The sequence below is a fragment of the Podarcis cretensis genome, assembly GCF_951804945.1.
Source record: "Podarcis cretensis genome assembly, chromosome: 12".
Classification (NCBI taxonomy): Eukaryota; Metazoa; Chordata; class Lepidosauria; order Squamata; family Lacertidae; genus Podarcis; species Podarcis cretensis.
Window position 1 is genome coordinate 28,906,580 of NC_137181.1, and position 18,924 is coordinate 28,925,503.

The window sequence follows — 18,924 nt, forward strand, 5'->3', positions numbered from 1 at the left end:
TGTTTATTACACTGGTCCCCCACCCCCATTTCTGTTATGGAAAACTGCTTTTTAGTTGTATCCTGAACTCAGCATGTATTAGTGGGCCATAATTCCTTTGAACACAGGACTTCTTGATTGGCAGCCATGGCAGAAGGAGCAAGATAGGCTTCTTTCTCCTTCCATTGCAAAAAACGATTGGGGCTACTTGACTTCCATGATTGGAAATAAGAAATACTGTAAGTCTATTGAAATGTTATGGCTTTATGAGTTAGGGAGGATGACCTCTAGAATGACAATGTGTGTTTTACTCTTTGTGCATGCAGTTATAAAGTCATAAACAAAAAATTCATGGAAGGTTTTACTCAGGTGGGGAGAGAGAACAGGATTCAAAATGTACTAATCCAAGTGTGAAAAATGCTTAACAAATGTATGGATCTGCTTTGATTTATCTGCTTCTCAGATGAAGATGGACTTGGCATCAGCATTATTGGAATGGGAGTTGGAGCAGATGCAGGCCTTGAGAAACTGGGCATTTTCGTCAAAACAGTAACAGAAGGTGGAGCGGCAGAAAGAGATGGCAGGTGAATAATAATACAGTATGCTGTTGTGAATATAGATTGGGATTGCTTTAAAATACAGCTCCTGTCTGATTTTGTTCATAGACTTCATCCAAAACCTTGTAGCTAAAGGTTTTCTTGAGGCCCCTATTCCTAGTATGAGCTTCTAAAAGGCTGAAAACCCACTTGAGCCTTTGAACGTTCACCACCAGTTCTCACAAACATTTCTGTTCATTGAAAAGTTGCTTTGTTCTGCAAATAGCGTTGTCAGGTGGACTGTTTCATGGGTGAGAAGGGAATTAAAGCACCCTCTGGTTTGGGAATGATCCTTCTAACCTCACAGCAAGTCTGGATTTCAGTCCAGGCCGAGATCTGTACGGAATCTGCGCCATCCCAGAACTAATATTGTTTGTTTCATATTTCTAGCCACAACTTTATCTTTTCACAGTATGTAACATCCCTCCCCGAGCTTTACTTGCTGTATACATTCATTGATTTATTGGTATGTAAAATTAAGTTTTGTATGTCTCCATATCAAGGTGCTACATATTTGTTGAATTTATCAGGACCCTTTTTCCGATGGGAAAACTTGCTATCTATTCTCCCCCTACTTGCTGTAGCTTCAGTGCACAAACAGTATTTTGCTTGTTTTGGAGGCTCATGGTGCGCAGATCCTCTACTTTTGAGACAAAATAATCTCGTATTCCTTCAAAATAACTGTGATTATCTATGTATGGTTGACCTTGCACCATTGCCTTATCTTCAGAATGTGGAGTGCTTGGGGAAAAATTGTTTACTTTTCCAGGTCACTCCCCGCAAAAATACCCTTTCATGGGTCAAAAGTGAAATTTAAAGTAAAATACAGCATGATTTATATAGGTCATCTCCTTGCTCTATAAAAGTGGAGTGATGTTATATTGCAAAAGGAAACTGAAGCTCTTATAGAATGAAATCTAAAAGTAAAGTCAAATCAATAATTTAAAAAAGTCCCAGGCTGCGTTGCAAAGGAAAACCTCTGCTTTTGCCAATATTCTAGAATAGAAAAGCAGAAATCAGTATATAATTCTATGGATCTTGATGGTTCCTTGAAAAATGTGCCAGTGCCTAAATATGAACAATCATATATACCAAGGGTTGCCAATATGGGACTCTGCAAATACTGTTGAACTGCAACTCCCATCATCCTTGATTTTTGGCTAAGCTGGCTGAGGTTGATGAGAGTTGATGTGTCTTCATAACATATGAAGAGCACTACACTGACTACCTCAGTTGATATGCTGTGATATAATATGATATATTGTAGTGCACTACACTATATAGTATTATATACTAACTGACTCCACTACAATGGTACTAAAATTGTTAGGCTAGCTGGCTTCTGGTCTTGCCTGCCTCAATGGAGGCAGCCCCCACAACAGCGGGGGATCGTCGGCAAACGAAAAACAAGGGTGACTGAGGGTAAATCATCCTTGCAAATCCTCCCCAGGGACGGCGGGTATAGGCTTCACTGGCAGTTCATCTTGGTACCTGGCTCTCGCTCTAGGATGGAATGTTGGAGGCAGGGAAGCGCTGAGTGCAAAAGCACTTCACCTGGCGAAAATCCTCCTACGCCGCCATTAAGAAGCAGAGGTTCTCCGTTTAATTGCATCTTTAATTCTTTAAAGTACTGGTGTGTGATGGAAAAGGGTTGCAACAACATACTGCCGAATATACCAGCTACATCAGGCATAGGCAAACGCCAGCCCTCCAGATTTTTGGGACTACAATTCCCATCATCCCTAGCTAACAGGACCAGTGGTCAGGGATGGTGGGAATTGTAGTCCCAAACATCTGGAGGGCCGGAGTTTGCCTATGCCTGAGCTACATGGATCAAAGGTTTGAATTAAGGTAAGTTTTTCTTTGGTGTGAGAGTTAGTTGGGGAGAGGAAAACCCATGGTTTGTTTATTCTAAGCTTGTTTTATATATTTATGATTTGGCAACCCTCTCTGGAATAAGATAAAAAGATATTTACAAGTGAGGAAGGGACGTTGGAGTAATATTGATATTAACAAGCAAAATAGAAATGCACCCAAACCACCATACGGGGAGCCACTTTAACTGAAATGTATTAATTGGAAGTTGATTGACATTTTGATAATTGTATAATTTGGGAATTAATTGTTATTGTTATAATTTGGCTATTATTGGGGGTATATTGGAAAAATAATTTATTTTTTTAGAAAAAAATTGTTAGGCTATTTTGACTAAATGTGCAGCAAACAGTCATCAGTGAGACAATTACTGGGTTCCAAGCATTGATATCTAGATCAAGATAAACCAGATTGTATGGCTGCTCATCATATGCATCCAGAGTTGATGGAGGACCTTTTTGGCTCCACAGGCCAGATCCTTATCAGGATCAGCCTTGCGGACCAAATTTGACAGGTGAGCAAGGCTGCCTACCTATCAATCACATGATGCCACAATGACATCATGTGCAAAGTGCTTTAAAGCCCCGAATTAATCTTGCAACTGGAGGTTCCCCACCCTGTCCACCGTTTTTTGCATGAAATCTCATGCACGTGGATGCAGTGGACTGGATCATGCCCAGAGTATGATTTTATACAGGGTAGGGTAGATGTTATGAGCAAGATTTGCTTTTAAACATTGTTTTCTATAATAAGAGAAATTAGCTACACCCACATGCTGACTAATGTACTTCAACTGGAAATTAAATTTCTTATGTTAAGGACCTGATTCTGTAACTTATATCTCAAGTACAGCCATTGAATACATTTTGTCCACTCCTGAATAAATGATACTCTGATTCTGTAAGGGTTGCAAAAATTATGGTAAGTGCCAGCTATTCAGCTGAAGATAAAATGCCAGATTTTTTTCTTTTCTTAAGCTCTGACTCTCTTGAAACCCCCCTTCCCCATTTAACAGTTGCAATATATAATTAGATTTTAGCTGCTTAGGCGTACTTGGGTATGAAAATACCTCCCTTATTTGGAGCCTATGAAAAAGAATGTGTTATGCAGAGATTATGCCAAACCACCTGACGTCTTTCCAAAAATGAGTCAGAAACAAGAAGGAGGCATAAGCAAGTAGGGAAGCAGGGTCGAAAATAACTCCATGAAGTTTAATTCTGAATTAATAGTTTTTGGGTAATTTGTTTCTTTGTTTAAAAAGCCCTTATATCTCACCTTATTTTCAGAAGAAACTTGCGGCAGATAACAAATCAAAATGCCACTCAATATTTAAAACATATTTCAGTTCCCATTCCTAGCCAAACACTGGGAAACCAAAATATTAGCACAATATTTTTCTTCTTCTGGTTCCTCTTTTAAGAATTCTGCTGTTTTAGAGGACAGTTTAGAAGTAAGTTTGATGAATAAGTGGGACTTTCAGGGGAGAACCTCCTGGTGGATTGTGCCTAATTGCCTTTACCTGTTCGCCGCAAAAAGGCACAACACTGTCTTATTTTTAATACACAGTAGTTCAGAGCAAAATGTAGTAGAAAAAGAATTTAATTAAGTCTGGAGTATTCACACTCACCCCATACAACTCCTAGCACCCATAACAAACTACAGTTCCCAGGATTCTGGGGGAAACTATGTGCTTTAAATGTATGGTGTGGGTGTGACCTTAAGAGGAACCATGGAGCTGTGGAGCTGCAGATCTTCCTTTGCATCTGTAGCCCTGCTTGCTGCTCCTGGCTGGAGTGAAAGGAGCAGCATGACTCCCAATTCTGGGCTATCTGCAGCTTGGTGCAGCAGTGTCTCTCTCCAGGGAATGAACTGTCCTATGGGTTGCAGGTCCATGCCCAGTCCTGCTCTTCCACTGCAACACCCTATTTTGGAGCCCAACACCGGTTACTGCCAATAGAGCAGCAGAGGCCAGAAGACGGAGACATCTGCTAAATCTTAACCCCACCCCCTCCTGCAGAATGGAGTGGGGTTAGGAGTGCAGCCTTTGGTGCTTTTTTCAAGCCACAAAATTATCTCATTTTAGAATTTATTTTTATTTATTTTTTTAAAAACCTGTCTGCATATTGGAAGAAATGAATTTCAAAATATTAAATGAAAATGAACCATAAATGATCGTTTTAAGTTTGCTCATTAATCTACATATACTGGAAGCTGGAAGCTAGTAATGTATTGCCACTTGTTAAGTAGCTGTGCTTCCAACCAACTAACTAGCTAGCTAATCAGCCAGTTGCCTCTTTTATGAGCAAGAAATGTGTTTGACATTGTAGAATGAAAACATACTATGATTTGAAAATTGAAAATTAATGTCTAAATCTGTAAATCAACATAAAAAATAATACAACTATTGTTCCCAGAAAGGCGCTTTTTTGGGCCCATCCATTACATGCATTACTTATTTTTTTAAAAAATACAACACGTATGACATTGAACAGGACTGCACAACACCCTATAGAGCACGTAGCCTCAGAATATGAAGATAAAACAGGAATTATGGACTGTGAAGTGAGGAGACAAGCAAGTTAAAAATATTTTAAAAGGATGCTGATTAAAGTTACTTCTTTGTCCTCTGATTTCTACTGCACAAAATTATAGACCTCAAAGGCACATGAAAGTCATGGAGCCTAGCTCTCTGTCCTAAGGCAAGACTGTGTACAAATTAACCCCCTTAGAGATGAACCCACACTATCCAGTTATAAAGTACCAGATGCAACAATGGGAGTGGATAAGGCTTTGCCATAAGCAAGTAATAGTTTAATAAATAGAGAGAGCAGGCAAGTGACTTTACTGCTATGTAAAGGCTGGATCTATTTTGTTTCTTTACTGATAAACAGTTCCCAAATGAAGGATGGTAATATGGCTTTTGCAGTTATGTCATTTAGAAATGGTTGCATTCTTCATTTTTTTTTGTCTTGTTTTTGTTTTGATATTTGTTATCAATTAATATACCAGGGGTCACAAACCAAGCACCATCCATGAAGGCTTTCATTGGTTCCCCAGACTCTGGCCTTTCATTAAAAAAGAAGTACAGTGGTGCCCCGCAAGACGAACGCCTCGCAAGACGGAAAACCCGCTAGACGAAAGGGTTTTCCGTCTTGCGAGGCGCTTCGCAAAACGAATTTCCCTATGGGCTTGTTTCACAAGACAAAAATGTCTTGCGAGTTCCTGCGGGGTTTTTTTCCCTCCCCCCCCCTTTTCCTAAGCCCAAAGCCGCTTATCGGCTGATCCGCTAAAAGCCGCTAAACCACTAATAGCGCTAATCCGCTAAGCTGTCAATGGGCTTGCTTCGCAAGACAAAAAAACCGCTATACGAAGAGCCTCACGGAACGGATTAATTTCGTCTTGCGAGGCACCACTGTATGTCTCTAGCCCTCCCAGAAAGGAGGTTATGGAGAAAATGTGCAAGTACCTTCTAATCAATTTCCGGGAAGCAAGAGTGGCCAGTGTGTGTGTGTGTTTCAGGGGTGGTTGTCTCTGATTTTGTGTTATATCACACCCCCATGACAGTCATTTTGTGACGCACTCCCAGCCTTTCCCAAAATCCAAAATGTGCCCACTGTTCCAAAACGTTTGGTGTCCCCTACAACAAATAGTGCCTTGGATCCTAATATAGCTTAAGATAGTCCAGGGAAGGAAAGTTTCCTACTCCATTCCCTGCACCCCTTCAGTCTGAGACTTCTGAAAAGCCTCTGTGGGGGATTGGGCAACCTGAACAGTGGAGGGTGGGGCCAGGAGAGCTCATGGTGGGGAGGAGGGCTGGATGGGAAACTTTCCTTCTGTGAACCTTCTTAAGCTAACATATCTTAGAATCTGAGGATTTGGGGTGATTTGCCCCTCCACAGGCACCATCCCCTCACCTGATTCCACATTGTTCAGAAGGGCCTCCTGGCACACCAGAGAGCTCCTTTCATGGGAGTGCAGGTAGCTTCACTGGGGGAGGAGGGGATGGGGAAACTTTTCTTTTTGTCAACTTTCCTAACTTAACAACGGTCACACAGTTTTTCTGTTTAGCAAAACTCATGGCACATGAAGTATGTTGGCTCATTTGTTGGTGCTGTTAAACATAACCTTTCAGGCTGCCAAAACAGTCCTCAGAAACCTTTTCATACATGCCAGGGGACATTATTAAGGGTTGGAAGATTATTTCCCAAAAAAATACAATTAGTAACGTGAGCTGATATGCTAGGTTGCTGAGTGAAGTCAGTTATTTCGTACAAAATTTACTTTGCATTGCATATATTTGCTGAATGTATTATTCTGTAGCCCTGGCGGCATACTTGAGCTAGATGCTAAGGTTAAGGGAAAACTGCCCATTTTAAACACCTTGGCTTGAAAGGGAAGGTAGCTGATGTAGCATAGCGACTGAAAGACGGAGCTACGCACCAGGTGCGAGCCTCATCTCTTCTGTGAGCTCATTAGGTGGCCTTTGACAAGCTACAGTCTGCAGTTTCCTCCCCTCTAATAGGAAACTCAGATAGTTTAATACCCATCAGTTTTGAAGCAAAGCAGAGCCACTCAACAATAAGGTAGCAGTTTCTATATACTTGGAGGGCTCCCAAGGTATGCAGAAGTATGTTTTTAAATTATCTGACAAAGCACCTGTGAGCTTTCAAGTTGAGATGGAAGCTGTCCGAAGGAGAGAGAACTGGCCTGCTCAAGCCTCTTAATAGTTTATACTTAATTACTTTGCCAAACCTTTATTAGGTATTACAAGTATAGGCCATCATAAAACATTCATACATAAAATTTTAAAATATATACAAATAAACAGCCATGTAAAATATATAATGACGAAGATTTCCATTGGGATTTCTTCATGCTAAATAATGCCATTCACCACTCTAAGAGATACTGTTGACAAAAACTCAGCCACCCTTTCAGTTAATGTTAGACCGATAGAATCTGATGTTAGACTACCCAAAAAAGGGGATAGCACGTTTGTGTGGCTGATTGTTTAATGGACAGTAGAAAAGGATATGTTCTACAGTGTCTGGCACATTCAAAGAACATCCACAATGTCTATCATTTCTGGGGATGTTTAAATATCTCCCCTTGGCAAAAACTGAGGGGAAAACATTCAGTCGGGCTAACATAAAGGCCCTGTATTGGGCTGGAATTATTAATATTGAGATATAAGTGACCCTGTTATCTGTTGTATTTAAACCAAAGAACTTGGGAGAGCAAATTTTATTTACAGCTGACTCGATGTTTTGTTTTTCAGTGTCCCTTAACCTGGTTTGAATATTGCAATAAATATACTGCTCACTTGAATTATACAAGGGTTCCAAGTCAATACTAATAGATCTAATTTTACTATGTAAGAGTTGGAACCATCTGGATTTATAAGAGTCCTAAAGTAAGTCAGAGAACAGATTTGAAGTTTGGCAATGAAAATGGCAACGCAGCCAGTATTTTATAGTGCTAGCTCACACCCAATATTCTGTTGTGTGTATACCTAGTACTGCACACTTGATTGAACTTTGGAGCCTCAGGATACGTCTCAAGAAACTTGAGTGTATCTTATCTTAATCACTATTATATGCTTGTATCCATATTGGGATCCCAAAAAGTAGCTAGGACGACAATTTAGTTTCAAAAATCCGAATAGCAGCTGGTATAAATTGGTTAACTTTCTGAAAATAAAAGTGAGCTACTGCTGAGGAGGTACACTTTGCCTGTTTTATAGCACTTGTATGATGGTTTGACCAACCTGAGTTGCTCTGGAATAAAATTATGAGATATGTGTGCATCTGTACTTGCTTAATTTCCTGTCCTCTTATTTTCCATTTCTCTAATTTCCGGGATGTTTTAGCAAGTATCCTGAATGATAATGTCTGCTGTAAGGTTAAATCCCCCTGCTTGCGTTATACAAGGCTGTTTCAAGAAGAAAGAAAGGAAAAGTGACCCCTTTCCAACCCAACAGAACCACCCCCCTTTCCCGACTACACACTATATGGCTATAAAATAGACCACATAGCTTTGAAATGCTCACATTAGCCTTGTACCGGAACATGCAAAGCTAATGTCAAACTATTTGTCAATCTAGTCCAGCATTGTGTAGTCAAGTTGGCAGCAGCTCCCCAGGTCCCAGGCGTGGTATTTCATATCAGCTGCTACCTGATCTCTTTAACACAGCAGGGGAATGCTTGGCAGAGAGTGATATCCTTTCTCCCTCCCTCCCCTCCTGCAACTCTCCCATCCTTCAGAGGCCTAGGCTCATCTTCCACACTAGGTGGGAACCATAGACAGAATAACTCTTCGTGGGATACCCAGCAAGGCTTGCAAAGATGTTTACTACTTGTCGCTTCTTATTAGCTGCTTTATTGAATATATGTTTACATGCCTGGAATGTCTCCCCCTTAGTTACTGTAATAGCAGTTTAATTTGGGGCGCTGCACTCTTGCTGGAAGGCAGCACTGAATTTTATTTGGTCCAGCGGCTTGAATTGGCTGGCTACCTTTTTGCATTGTCAGAGCCATTACGCGAGGAAATGTTCAAAGGAGGGGCTGACTTTGTAAAGAGCTTGTTTTTTTAAAAATTGTGGCCACCATCCACAATGGTAGATGCTCAGATCTGCTTTGATTATGTTCCCCTGGGCTTAGGTCACTTCTGCCGGTGCATTACTGGTACGTCTATGACATAATTTGTACTTATTGGTTGATAAACCATGTGCCATTCTTAATCATAGAATAATAAGCCAAGTACTCATGCCCATGGGATTGCTTCACAAAGTTGGTACCAAGTGCTAAGTACAGAATCTAACTTCCAGAGAGTTCCACCTTTAATTTAAAGCACAAGCAGGTTCGTCACTGTGCAGCTCATTCTACCTTCCATGCTCATCGGTATCATGGTTCTCTTTAATTTTTCTTTGCACTGGCTTACCTTCCTTTCATCATGTTCATTTTAAAACCTCACTTCTTATTTTTGAACACTTTCACTGCATTGCTCCTGTCTATTTTTCCTCTTTTAATTCCTCTTAACACTCTTCCTAAAGACATCTAACGTCTCACACCTCTGCCTGTTTTCTTAGACTTGGAGCAACCTGGCCTGTTATTATTAGGCAGCATCTTATCTTTGGAACTCATTGCCACCAGCTGTTTGTATAATGCAGGCCCACCAGCTCTTTAAAGTACCTCCAGATATATTTAGTTTCCATCCATTTTCCAATTAACTGAGTTTATAAATAAACAAGCAAGCAAGCAAACATTTTGAGTGTACCACTGATAATACAGTCATGATATAACAAAGATAGGTAAGTCTCAAGACAATAAAATGAAGGAAACCAGAGAGAGAGAGAGAGGAAAAGAGAGAGGAAGGAAGGAACACCACAGTTCAGTTTCACAGTTGACAGATAATCTAAATTGAGGTTGCAGAAAAATGAGTGAAGGGAGATTAGGAGGAGGCTAATGCAACAGTTTGAGTTTATCGCTGAGTACAGTCTTTCCAGACACTTACCTGATATATTTATTTATTTATACTGAGCATGCCCCAAAACTCCTGTTTGAAAATTGTTTTGCCATGTGACATGGAGTGTTGCTTGGCCACATGGAACTAGTTGCCTTGTTCATTAAACCCTGGCCATGGGCAGTCCCTGGCAAAACCTTAGAGACCAATGGGAAACTGAGCAGGGTTTGCATTGAGGATTTGCATTGCTGAGTCTTCAGTGTCCTGCCCTGCCCTGTGCACCTTTTGATATGTGGCATGAACAGCACATCATTTGTGAGTAATAGTAATGATTATCACTAGCACATCACAATTTAAAATTTGGTACTAAAAATATTTAAAACAGATTGCAGTCACAGGAATAGGGTGTGTCTTGCACAACACAAAATATGGGTTTTTGTACAGCCATGTGTACATTTTTTGCCACTATATCTGATGCTGTATACTGGTAATTGTAATTTGTCCTGTTTGTTCATTTACCTCCATGGAAGTGGAGATCTGGTTCAAAAAAAATCTTGATTTCAAATGGCATTTTCTTCTAAAACAACATTGTCAGTAGGAATTGACAATATTATGTATAATGCAAGATGTCATGTATGTGTTGTTGACTTAATTATGTATTGCTTCCAAATGCAATTTAAAAAGACATTATATTTTGTTTCATATTCATTACTTACTGTTTTTCCATTCTTTTTATTTCCTCTGAAAGGATCCAAGTAAATGACCAAATTGTAGAAGTAGACGGGATCAGTCTGGTTGGTGTCACACAAAATTTTGCTGCAACAGTCCTCAGAAACACCAAAGGAAAAGTCAGGTAACTTTGAGAAATCCTTACAAAGTACGATTTAAATTGGTGGCACCAGTGATATTGTCTGGTCATGCAACTGCTCGATCATAAGTAAGCATATATATGTTAAGAAAACCTATGCTACAATGGATTGTTTGTATCAGCCTTGGACAACCTGGTACCATCAGCCCCAGACAGCATGGCCTCCACATTTAGCCTTTAAGGCTTTGCCATTTTGTCAGATTTGGCTCACAGAGGGTGGGGCAGATAAAACCCAGTCCCCCATCCTGACTGGAGAGAAGGAAGATGGATAGGAGGAACCCCACCTTTCCAGAGATCTTTTGTCTCACCATTTGTGGCATAATTACATATTGTATTAACTGCATAGTGTGTGGTGCCATTTCTTTTTAAATTTAATGTTATGTTCAGGATTCCAGTTTTCATTAGGACCACAGCACACAGGGAGGGAAGGATTGAAAGTAAAGCCAGGGGAATCAAACCATTTTAACCAGGCATTGTTGGCACTGTTTGAGAGAAGTATTCCACAAGCAGGATGCCACCATGGAGAAGGCCCCATCACCATCTACCCAATCTTATAATCTGGAACCGACTTCAGGAGACTCCTCAGAGAAGGAGCTGGTTCATATTGGAGCAGGCGATTCTTAAGAACGCTGGTCCATAGTCGTTCAAGCATTATAGGTCAAAACCAACACTTACATGGTATTTTAAAATTGAAATATAAATATGATGGGAACAAACTGAATGCAGGGCCAGCCCTGCCACTAGGCAGAGTGAGAGGAGTGCTTCTTCAGGTAGCAAATGCCAAGTGATTAGGGAACAACAGTGAGGTGCTGAGGACAGAGCTGTGTGTGTCACATGGCCTTCTCTGCACAACCTAAGATAGCCAGTCACCTGCAGATTTGGCTGCCGGTCCCATTGGCTTTTGTCCCAGGAATAGGAAAGGTGCCACCATCTTGTCCGTTGCCTTAGGCAGCAGAATTTCTCAGGCCAGATCTGACTGGACGCTGGTGAAGATTTGCTGAACACTGGCAAAATGTGTTCTGTTTAGCAAGTTAATAGCCTGGCTGCTGTTTTCAAGGCCAGACTAAGTTTCTAAATAGTCTTCAAATGCAATACATTGCAGTAGTCTAGCATGGATTCTATCAAAGCACGGATAACTGAGGCAAGGAGGGTCTACAGCTCTATCCAAAGTATCACCTAATAAAGGGCTCAAACTTGAAATTTAATACTGCTTTTCTCTTCAGCTGTTACACTTCATTAGATGTTTGTAAAAAGTAAAAGCCTTCTGTGAGTGCATTTCAATTTGGGAGGTCAATTTTCTCCCTTGGTAATATTTTTATTCCCAGAGTTTGTAGTTCTTAAATAAATCTAAATGTTTAGGGCTCTTTCAGACGTCTCTGTATGCAGGGCTTGAAATGCAGGAATTGATGGTTGTCAGTAGAACAATTAAAATAAAATGGAAAGGAGAAAAGTATTAGAAATAAAACATCAAGTATAATAATGTTGCTATATAAATCAATGGTGTGCCCACATTTTGCATGCTGTGTGCAGGTCTAGTTACCAAGCACATAGCAGGAGAAGAGGGTTTTTTTAAATGTTTATTGGCAAGGAGAGTGAAAATTTGAAGTTTCCTTCTAGTCCTGCCCCCTCCCTCTCCGTTCCCCACACTTAGAACCGGAGTTATGAAATGGAATTGTTTGACATGAGATTTAGGGTGAATAAAAGGAAGCGCGGAGTTATAGATTGCATTAAGATACGGAGAGGGCTACCAGCTAAGGCAGCCTTTAGAAAGAATTAGACAGAATTATTATTATATTTAAAATAGTTTAGGATATCTTTTAGGGTGTAACACCCACAAGTTGGCTTACGTAACAGAATTTAGAAAATACATGAAATACGCCACAAACAGCTTAAAAAGGTATAAAGCAGTAGTTCAAGAAATATAGGCGCAAACGTTCCATAAAAAATAGTATAATCCAGTTTAAACCAGCTCAGTGGTTTCATAAACTAGCAGTAGTAAAACAAAGGTAAACCAGAACAAATGAGTTGTTAAGGCCCCTTTGTAGGTATGCACTGTGGGAACTTTACGTAGTTCACTTGTAAGGGAGTGTCATCACTGCAAAGCCATCACCAAGAAGACCCTACGGTTCATGCTGCTGACATGATTGTCTGAATAGAGAGCATACAGAGTCTTCCCAGTGTTCGCTTACAGGCAGCCAGAATCTTCTTCTCCACACTGCGTGGGTTACAAGATTCACCCCGATGAATTCAGCTGTGCTACCTTTGAAGGATGCCTGTTTCCATAACACTGCTGTAAATCAAGGACCTTAGGATAAACTTATGAAAACCATCTAGAACAGGGTTACTTTCTTCCCCCATAGCTGCCGTAGTTGTAGGGGAGAGGTTATTGTGCTCCTTAACAGCTGCCCTTAATGACTTCAGTATAAATAATAAATTATTATAAATTATTATTCAAGCCACAGGGAGAGAAAGGTATGTATGTATGTATGTATGTATGTATGTATGTATGTATGTAATTTTTTATTTGGTTGGTTGCACCCTTCACCTGAAGATCACAGGGCAGTTCACAACATAAAAATACAAAATGAAAAGACAAAATACATAATGAAACAAAAACAAACCAGTAGCTCCCTGCCACAGACACGTTTAGAAAGCCATAGAACAGGCATAGACAAACACAACCCTCAAGATGTTTTGGGACTATAACTCCCATCATCCCTAACTAACAGGGATAACTAGCTATCAGGGATGATGGGAATTGTAGTCCCAAACCATCTGGAGGGCCGAGTTTGCGTATGCCTGCCATAGAATGTTAATCAGTCAAATGCCTGGTTGGAGAGGAACATTTTTGCTGGGCTCCTAGGGACATGTAATGAAGGCGCCAGGCAAGCCTCCCTGGGGAGAGTGGCTGTTGCCTGATTGCCACTTGGTGCAGTGCTGCGGTGGGAAGGTAAACTGTGTTTCCGTGTGCTCTGGTTTCTATCATGGTGTCCCCTTGCACCAGAAAATGTTTAGTCATGCTGGCCACATGACCCGGAAAGTTGTCTGCGAACAAACACCGGATCCCTCATCCTGAAAGCGAGATGAGAGCCACAACCCCACGGTCGCCTTTGACTGGACTTCACCGTCCAGGGGTCCTTTACCTTTACCTTTATCTCTCTACTTGCAAGCTCCCATGGTGCATAAGAACATTCTATCAGAGGAAGTGCCACACTTACCTCTACAATTGGCAGCTGCAGGTAATGAAGATTAGTAGGCGACAGTCCTCACTATTTAATTTGACAGGCAGAATTGGCAAAGTATTGCTATAGTTGCATTTCCATTTTCACATTACTGTGCAAGCTGCAACATCAAATGAATTTTAAGTAGTTTGTTTAAGTAAATTGTTCCATAATTAGCATTGTTTGCAATTGTTATTTTAAATGTGTATGTCATTACTGGGCATACATATTTACCAGTGTCACTGGTAATTGTCCCCTAAAGCATTCCTTCTTATCCCCCATCCCCAACATAAACGATCAAAGACATATTAGCTTAAATATGAGAAATTGTATTTGATAAATTGTGCAGAAGGAGGTTTAGAAAGAAGTTAAACTACAGCTTTGTATTTCATTTTTCTGCTTTAATTCGGTCAATACTGCTCTAGAAAGCTTACAGGGTACTACTGTTTAGTGACTTTGCTTCCTGCCAAGCTTCATGAACATTTTCTGAATGGTCATGACAATGGAAGTCACTGACCTAGAATAGATTGTTCATTGTAGCTTCCGGATATAATGTAGCTCAACTGTCTTTAGCTGACACAGTGAAGAAACTGTTAACACAAAAATGTGCTTTTTACCTTCTGAACTCTTCTTGCTTTGGCACAGCAAAATTAGGTAAATTTATCCGCATGAAATCTTTCATCCGTTTTTATATTAGCTGGAGTTAGTAGGTTCTAAAATGTTTTTACTGTCTAATGGAAATGTTTCTTTTACAATGGCATTTGATACATTTGAGATAGATAAAAATAATTGCAAACTTCCTAGGATTAAAATAGACTATTATAGTAACAAATGAAAGTTCTGCTTGTGTAAACAAGGACATCCTGCTGAAATGTTTTGAGACTATGTTTCAGAATATGTAATTTGTTTCTATTTATTGTAATAGGTTTTGGAAGTTGTCTCCAAGTTCAGCCTTCTTAGAAGTGCTCTGAGGACACAATAATAATAATAATAATAATTTTATTATTTGTACCCTGCCCATCTGACTAGGTTGCTCCAGCCACTCTGGGCGGCTTCCAACATATATAAAAAATTAATAAAACATTGCACATGATGCAGTAGCCTTGTTGGTATGTAATGCTAAGCCATAGTTAATCACTTATTGGACTTGAGCAGTGCTCCTGCTATGCTTCTCCCTTAGTTCAACCAGGAACAACAAATATTTCACCAAATGTTTGGGAGAAAATTGTTTCTCCCAAACAAACCATAATCATGAAGCTAAGATATGTTCTTAGCTTGCTAGGAGAAACAGTCCCTGTTTTGACACACTGATACAGCTTATTGTATCTGCTTGCGTCAGGTGAGGAACAAAGTCAAGAGATTGGACAGTGTGCTGATTCCTGAAGCCTGTGTCCCAATAAGCAGATTCTTCTCTGTCCCATCTTCCCATACTTCCACCATACTTTTGTGGTTCACCTCTGCCTATTGGCAGAAACTAGAATCCTGATCTTTGCCTTCATCCAGACTTTGATCTTGCCTGTGATGAGTTATCAGTTGCTGTAAATAGAGGTTACTGAGACCTGTAAAAGGGTTGGGAGATTGTTGTAAGGTTCCTATTACAGCTGGAAGGAGACCATAACCAGTAGTTAAGGCAATGCTGTTACTCTGAGATTTAGGACTGGAAGGCTATAATATGAAGAATGCTAGTGCTTGTTACCTAGCTTGGATGTATACATGTATTTCTATAAGCATAATGGAATTCACTCTTAATTGAAGTCACTCTTGAAAGTGCAAAATGTATCCAGATTTTATGTTTTCCATCCTGTATCTTTAATGGCTTCAGGTTTTCTCAGATGACAGCATTTAGATGGTTATAAGTCATTAGCAGACACCCTTCCAAAGCCCTTCATATAAAACAAGCCATTCTGCACCAGTATTTTACACTGATATTATTTTAAGATAATCCAACTTGTCGTCGTTTATCCTGAGGTTGTTGTTTAATTATATTCCTCTGGAGTGGCTTAAATCTCCTTCCCCTTCTAACTAACTTCTGCTGCTTGCTTATAATCAAAGTAGCCCACCCCCAAATATTCATGAGAAAGAGACTGCTGGAAGGGCAGAAGTCTCCAGCAATTCACTTTGTGCATTCAGATGGGCCTGGTGCAGACATCCTTGGCCTTGGTGGGGTCCATAAGATCCAATTCATGTGAGCAAACTTATAAAAATGGCAGTTTCAGCTATACTATATTGTTGTTTTCCGGAAAGAAAATGAAATGCTATGTCTATCAATATTCACAAGCTTATGACATGACAAGTTTGATTAACCAATATTTCAGCTGACTTGGTGAAATGGGCCTTGACTGTCCTGGCTTCAGATATTCTCAAGCCTAGTCTTGATTCCTTCCCAGCCCCTGGCTTTTATCATGGCCTTCTCCACATCCTTTTGAGATGGTTTTGCTGCCTGAGATTAAGGACAAGATGGCACCCCCCCCCCATTCCACATACAGAAGCCAATCAGGCTGACAGCTGAATTTTAGTTCAACCCTCTTGAAGGATTAGCAGCATCCCTCACCAACACCCAAGGGCAGCAAACTAAACTAGAGGGCATAGGGCAGGCTACACAGGCCTGCCCTCTAACACCTTGCTACCGTTTCTGGCCCCCAGTCTCTCTCACCTGAGGGGGCACCTCACAGTAAGACCAGCCATGTTTTGAGGTACAAGCGTAATATAGGTTAATATGCATTTTAGGCATGCTCTCTCTTCCTAGCTGTTTGGTATGGCAATGTGCCCCTGAGTGCATCACCTCAGATAAGATCATTTTAGATACCATTCTTCCTCCATTGTTGGCAACTTGGTACATGCCAAATTGCATTCCTGTCTGCTTCTCCCTATAACTTCATGTCTGACCAGTGACTAAGCAGAAGTGATGCTCTTGAGTGAGAACTTGTGTTACAGATTGACACAGATTCTTAAATTCCACTGGAGAATTTGTAGCCTCTGCACCTCAGATCAGACAATGTACATCACATGGCACAGGAACCTTTCTGCAATCAAGATGGCCTGGATCTTTCTCCTTGAGTTCTATGGAGTAAAGTCAGGACATAAATGGAATATATAACTCAGATAATCTTTCAGCAAAATGAAAAAGAAAAAACAACCCCAAACCATGCATCCTATATAACACACTGTGGTATGGAAGTGAATTAATTGGCTATGGAGTACAGCTATAGAAAATGCTTTTGTCTATAAATCTCTGCAGCCTTTTTATAGCCTCTAAGTAAAGTACACTTTCCTGCTTTTGAGTTGTTTTTAAATCCTCCTTTGCTTTTGCGATTTAGCAGGCCATTGATTGAATTACATGATGTGCCAGTGTCCACAAGGCTTGCGGCCTGAATAAATTTAAAAGCAATAAAAATAGCATTTAGCATGAAGGCATAGGGAAATGGAAGGAACAGTAGGAACTATTCCCTCTATAATCAGGGAACAATGGAACATTTCTTAAGAAAATGTGGAGATGAAGGGGAAGTGGTTGTGCCTATAATGTATGGCCCAAGACTGTTAATTTATGCAGTTAAATAAAGAACTAAACATCTGCGTATGCACTGCATGCCAAGGAAAGGAGTGCATAATATGCCAGGAATCATTTATATTTGCACAGTGTGATTAGGCTGCCACAGGTTTGCAGCGGCATGCTTATTTTAAAGTAGTTCCCTGATTTTGAGGAGAATGTATGGAATGTAGGCAGCAGGACTTAAGATTATTTGATGGAATCCACAGGCCCTTGAGCTGTGTGTTGTTGTCTCCAGACATGTGCCAGGGTTTGTCGTCACCATCCCTCCATGCGTCCATCCACTGCATTGGAGGCTTTTCAGGGTCAGGGCCAGGCAGCAGAGGAGACCCTGTTTGGAAGGGGGTCTCCAGCAGCTCTGCTGTGTGTGTGGAGCTGTTAGCAGGGCCGGTTAGCAGGGCATTTTACCATTTACTCTGTCATTTCGTTTCTCTCCCCCCATTGATTTGTTGCATCCAGCCACAGCTTTCTCAGCTCAGGGGCTTTATGGACACCAATCATGCACACCATCTTCTTTCATAATACATATTGAAGTAGCTGCAAACCATTGAGGGAAGACATGCATTTATGAATACAATCCAGTGTGCAGAAATTCACGTGCCCGTTGTCAGACTGAGCTGCAGAAGGGGGGCAGGCACACATTTCCCTCTTCCATGTGTACTTTGCTGTTGGTAAACCATGGCTGCTGCCTTCTCATATCAGGAAATTCTTTATTAGGAAACCAGAATATACCAGCAAGGACAGGATCCCTCCTCTCATTGATGCACTCAGGTCACCATCTCTCCCTCTATTCGTAGAAAGTGTTTTGTAACACTGCAGTATAAACATTTGTGATTTTAGGTCATGGAGAAACTCCCATAATTACAACGGCATGTTTTTATTATCATTGTGACTTCCATTTTGAACTTGTGTCTAGCACAATACAGTTCTAAAACAATTGTGTATTGGTAATAGATGAACATGTATTTATTTGTTTTTAAACAAGACATTTGGGCATGTATTGCGCCGCTTTCATGTAGTGGACCCCAGTCTACAAAACCTTATGCTGTAATCAAGTTGTTCGCCTTTAGCATGCAACAATACTCTTTTTGCTGCATTTGGCCATCATTTCATGTATCATACGGAGAAGACAGCAAATGATTTGTGTTCCCTGATGTTCTCCTCAGGTTTATAATTGGCAGAGAGAGGCCAGGACAAGTAAGTGAAGTGGCTCAGCTGATTAGCCAGACCCTAGAGCAGGAACGTCGCCAAAGAGAGCTTTTGGAACAGCATTATGCACAATATGATGCAGATGACGATGAGGTAATATGTTTGTTCTTTCTCTTGTAACTTCGTGAAGTTCCCTTTCCTGCATTTCATTCTCTCTCAAATGCTTTG

The 18,924-nt window shown here is 40.6% G+C and overlaps 1 protein-coding gene across 14 annotated transcripts in view; it reads left to right on the forward strand.

Annotated features, from left to right (window-relative positions):
* PPP1R9A (protein phosphatase 1 regulatory subunit 9A) overlaps positions 1–18,924 on the forward strand; it is a 143,923-nt gene that overhangs the window by 88,345 nt on the left and 36,654 nt on the right. For all 14 annotated transcript variants that reach the window (XM_079948416.1, XM_079948410.1, XM_079948422.1 and 11 more), the window contains 3 exons: positions 443–563; positions 10,660–10,764; positions 18,714–18,849. In XM_079948416.1, coding sequence (XP_079804542.1) covers positions 443–563; positions 10,660–10,764; positions 18,714–18,849 — 362 coding nt within the window. The remainder of the gene's footprint in view (positions 1–442; positions 564–10,659; positions 10,765–18,713; positions 18,850–18,924) is intronic.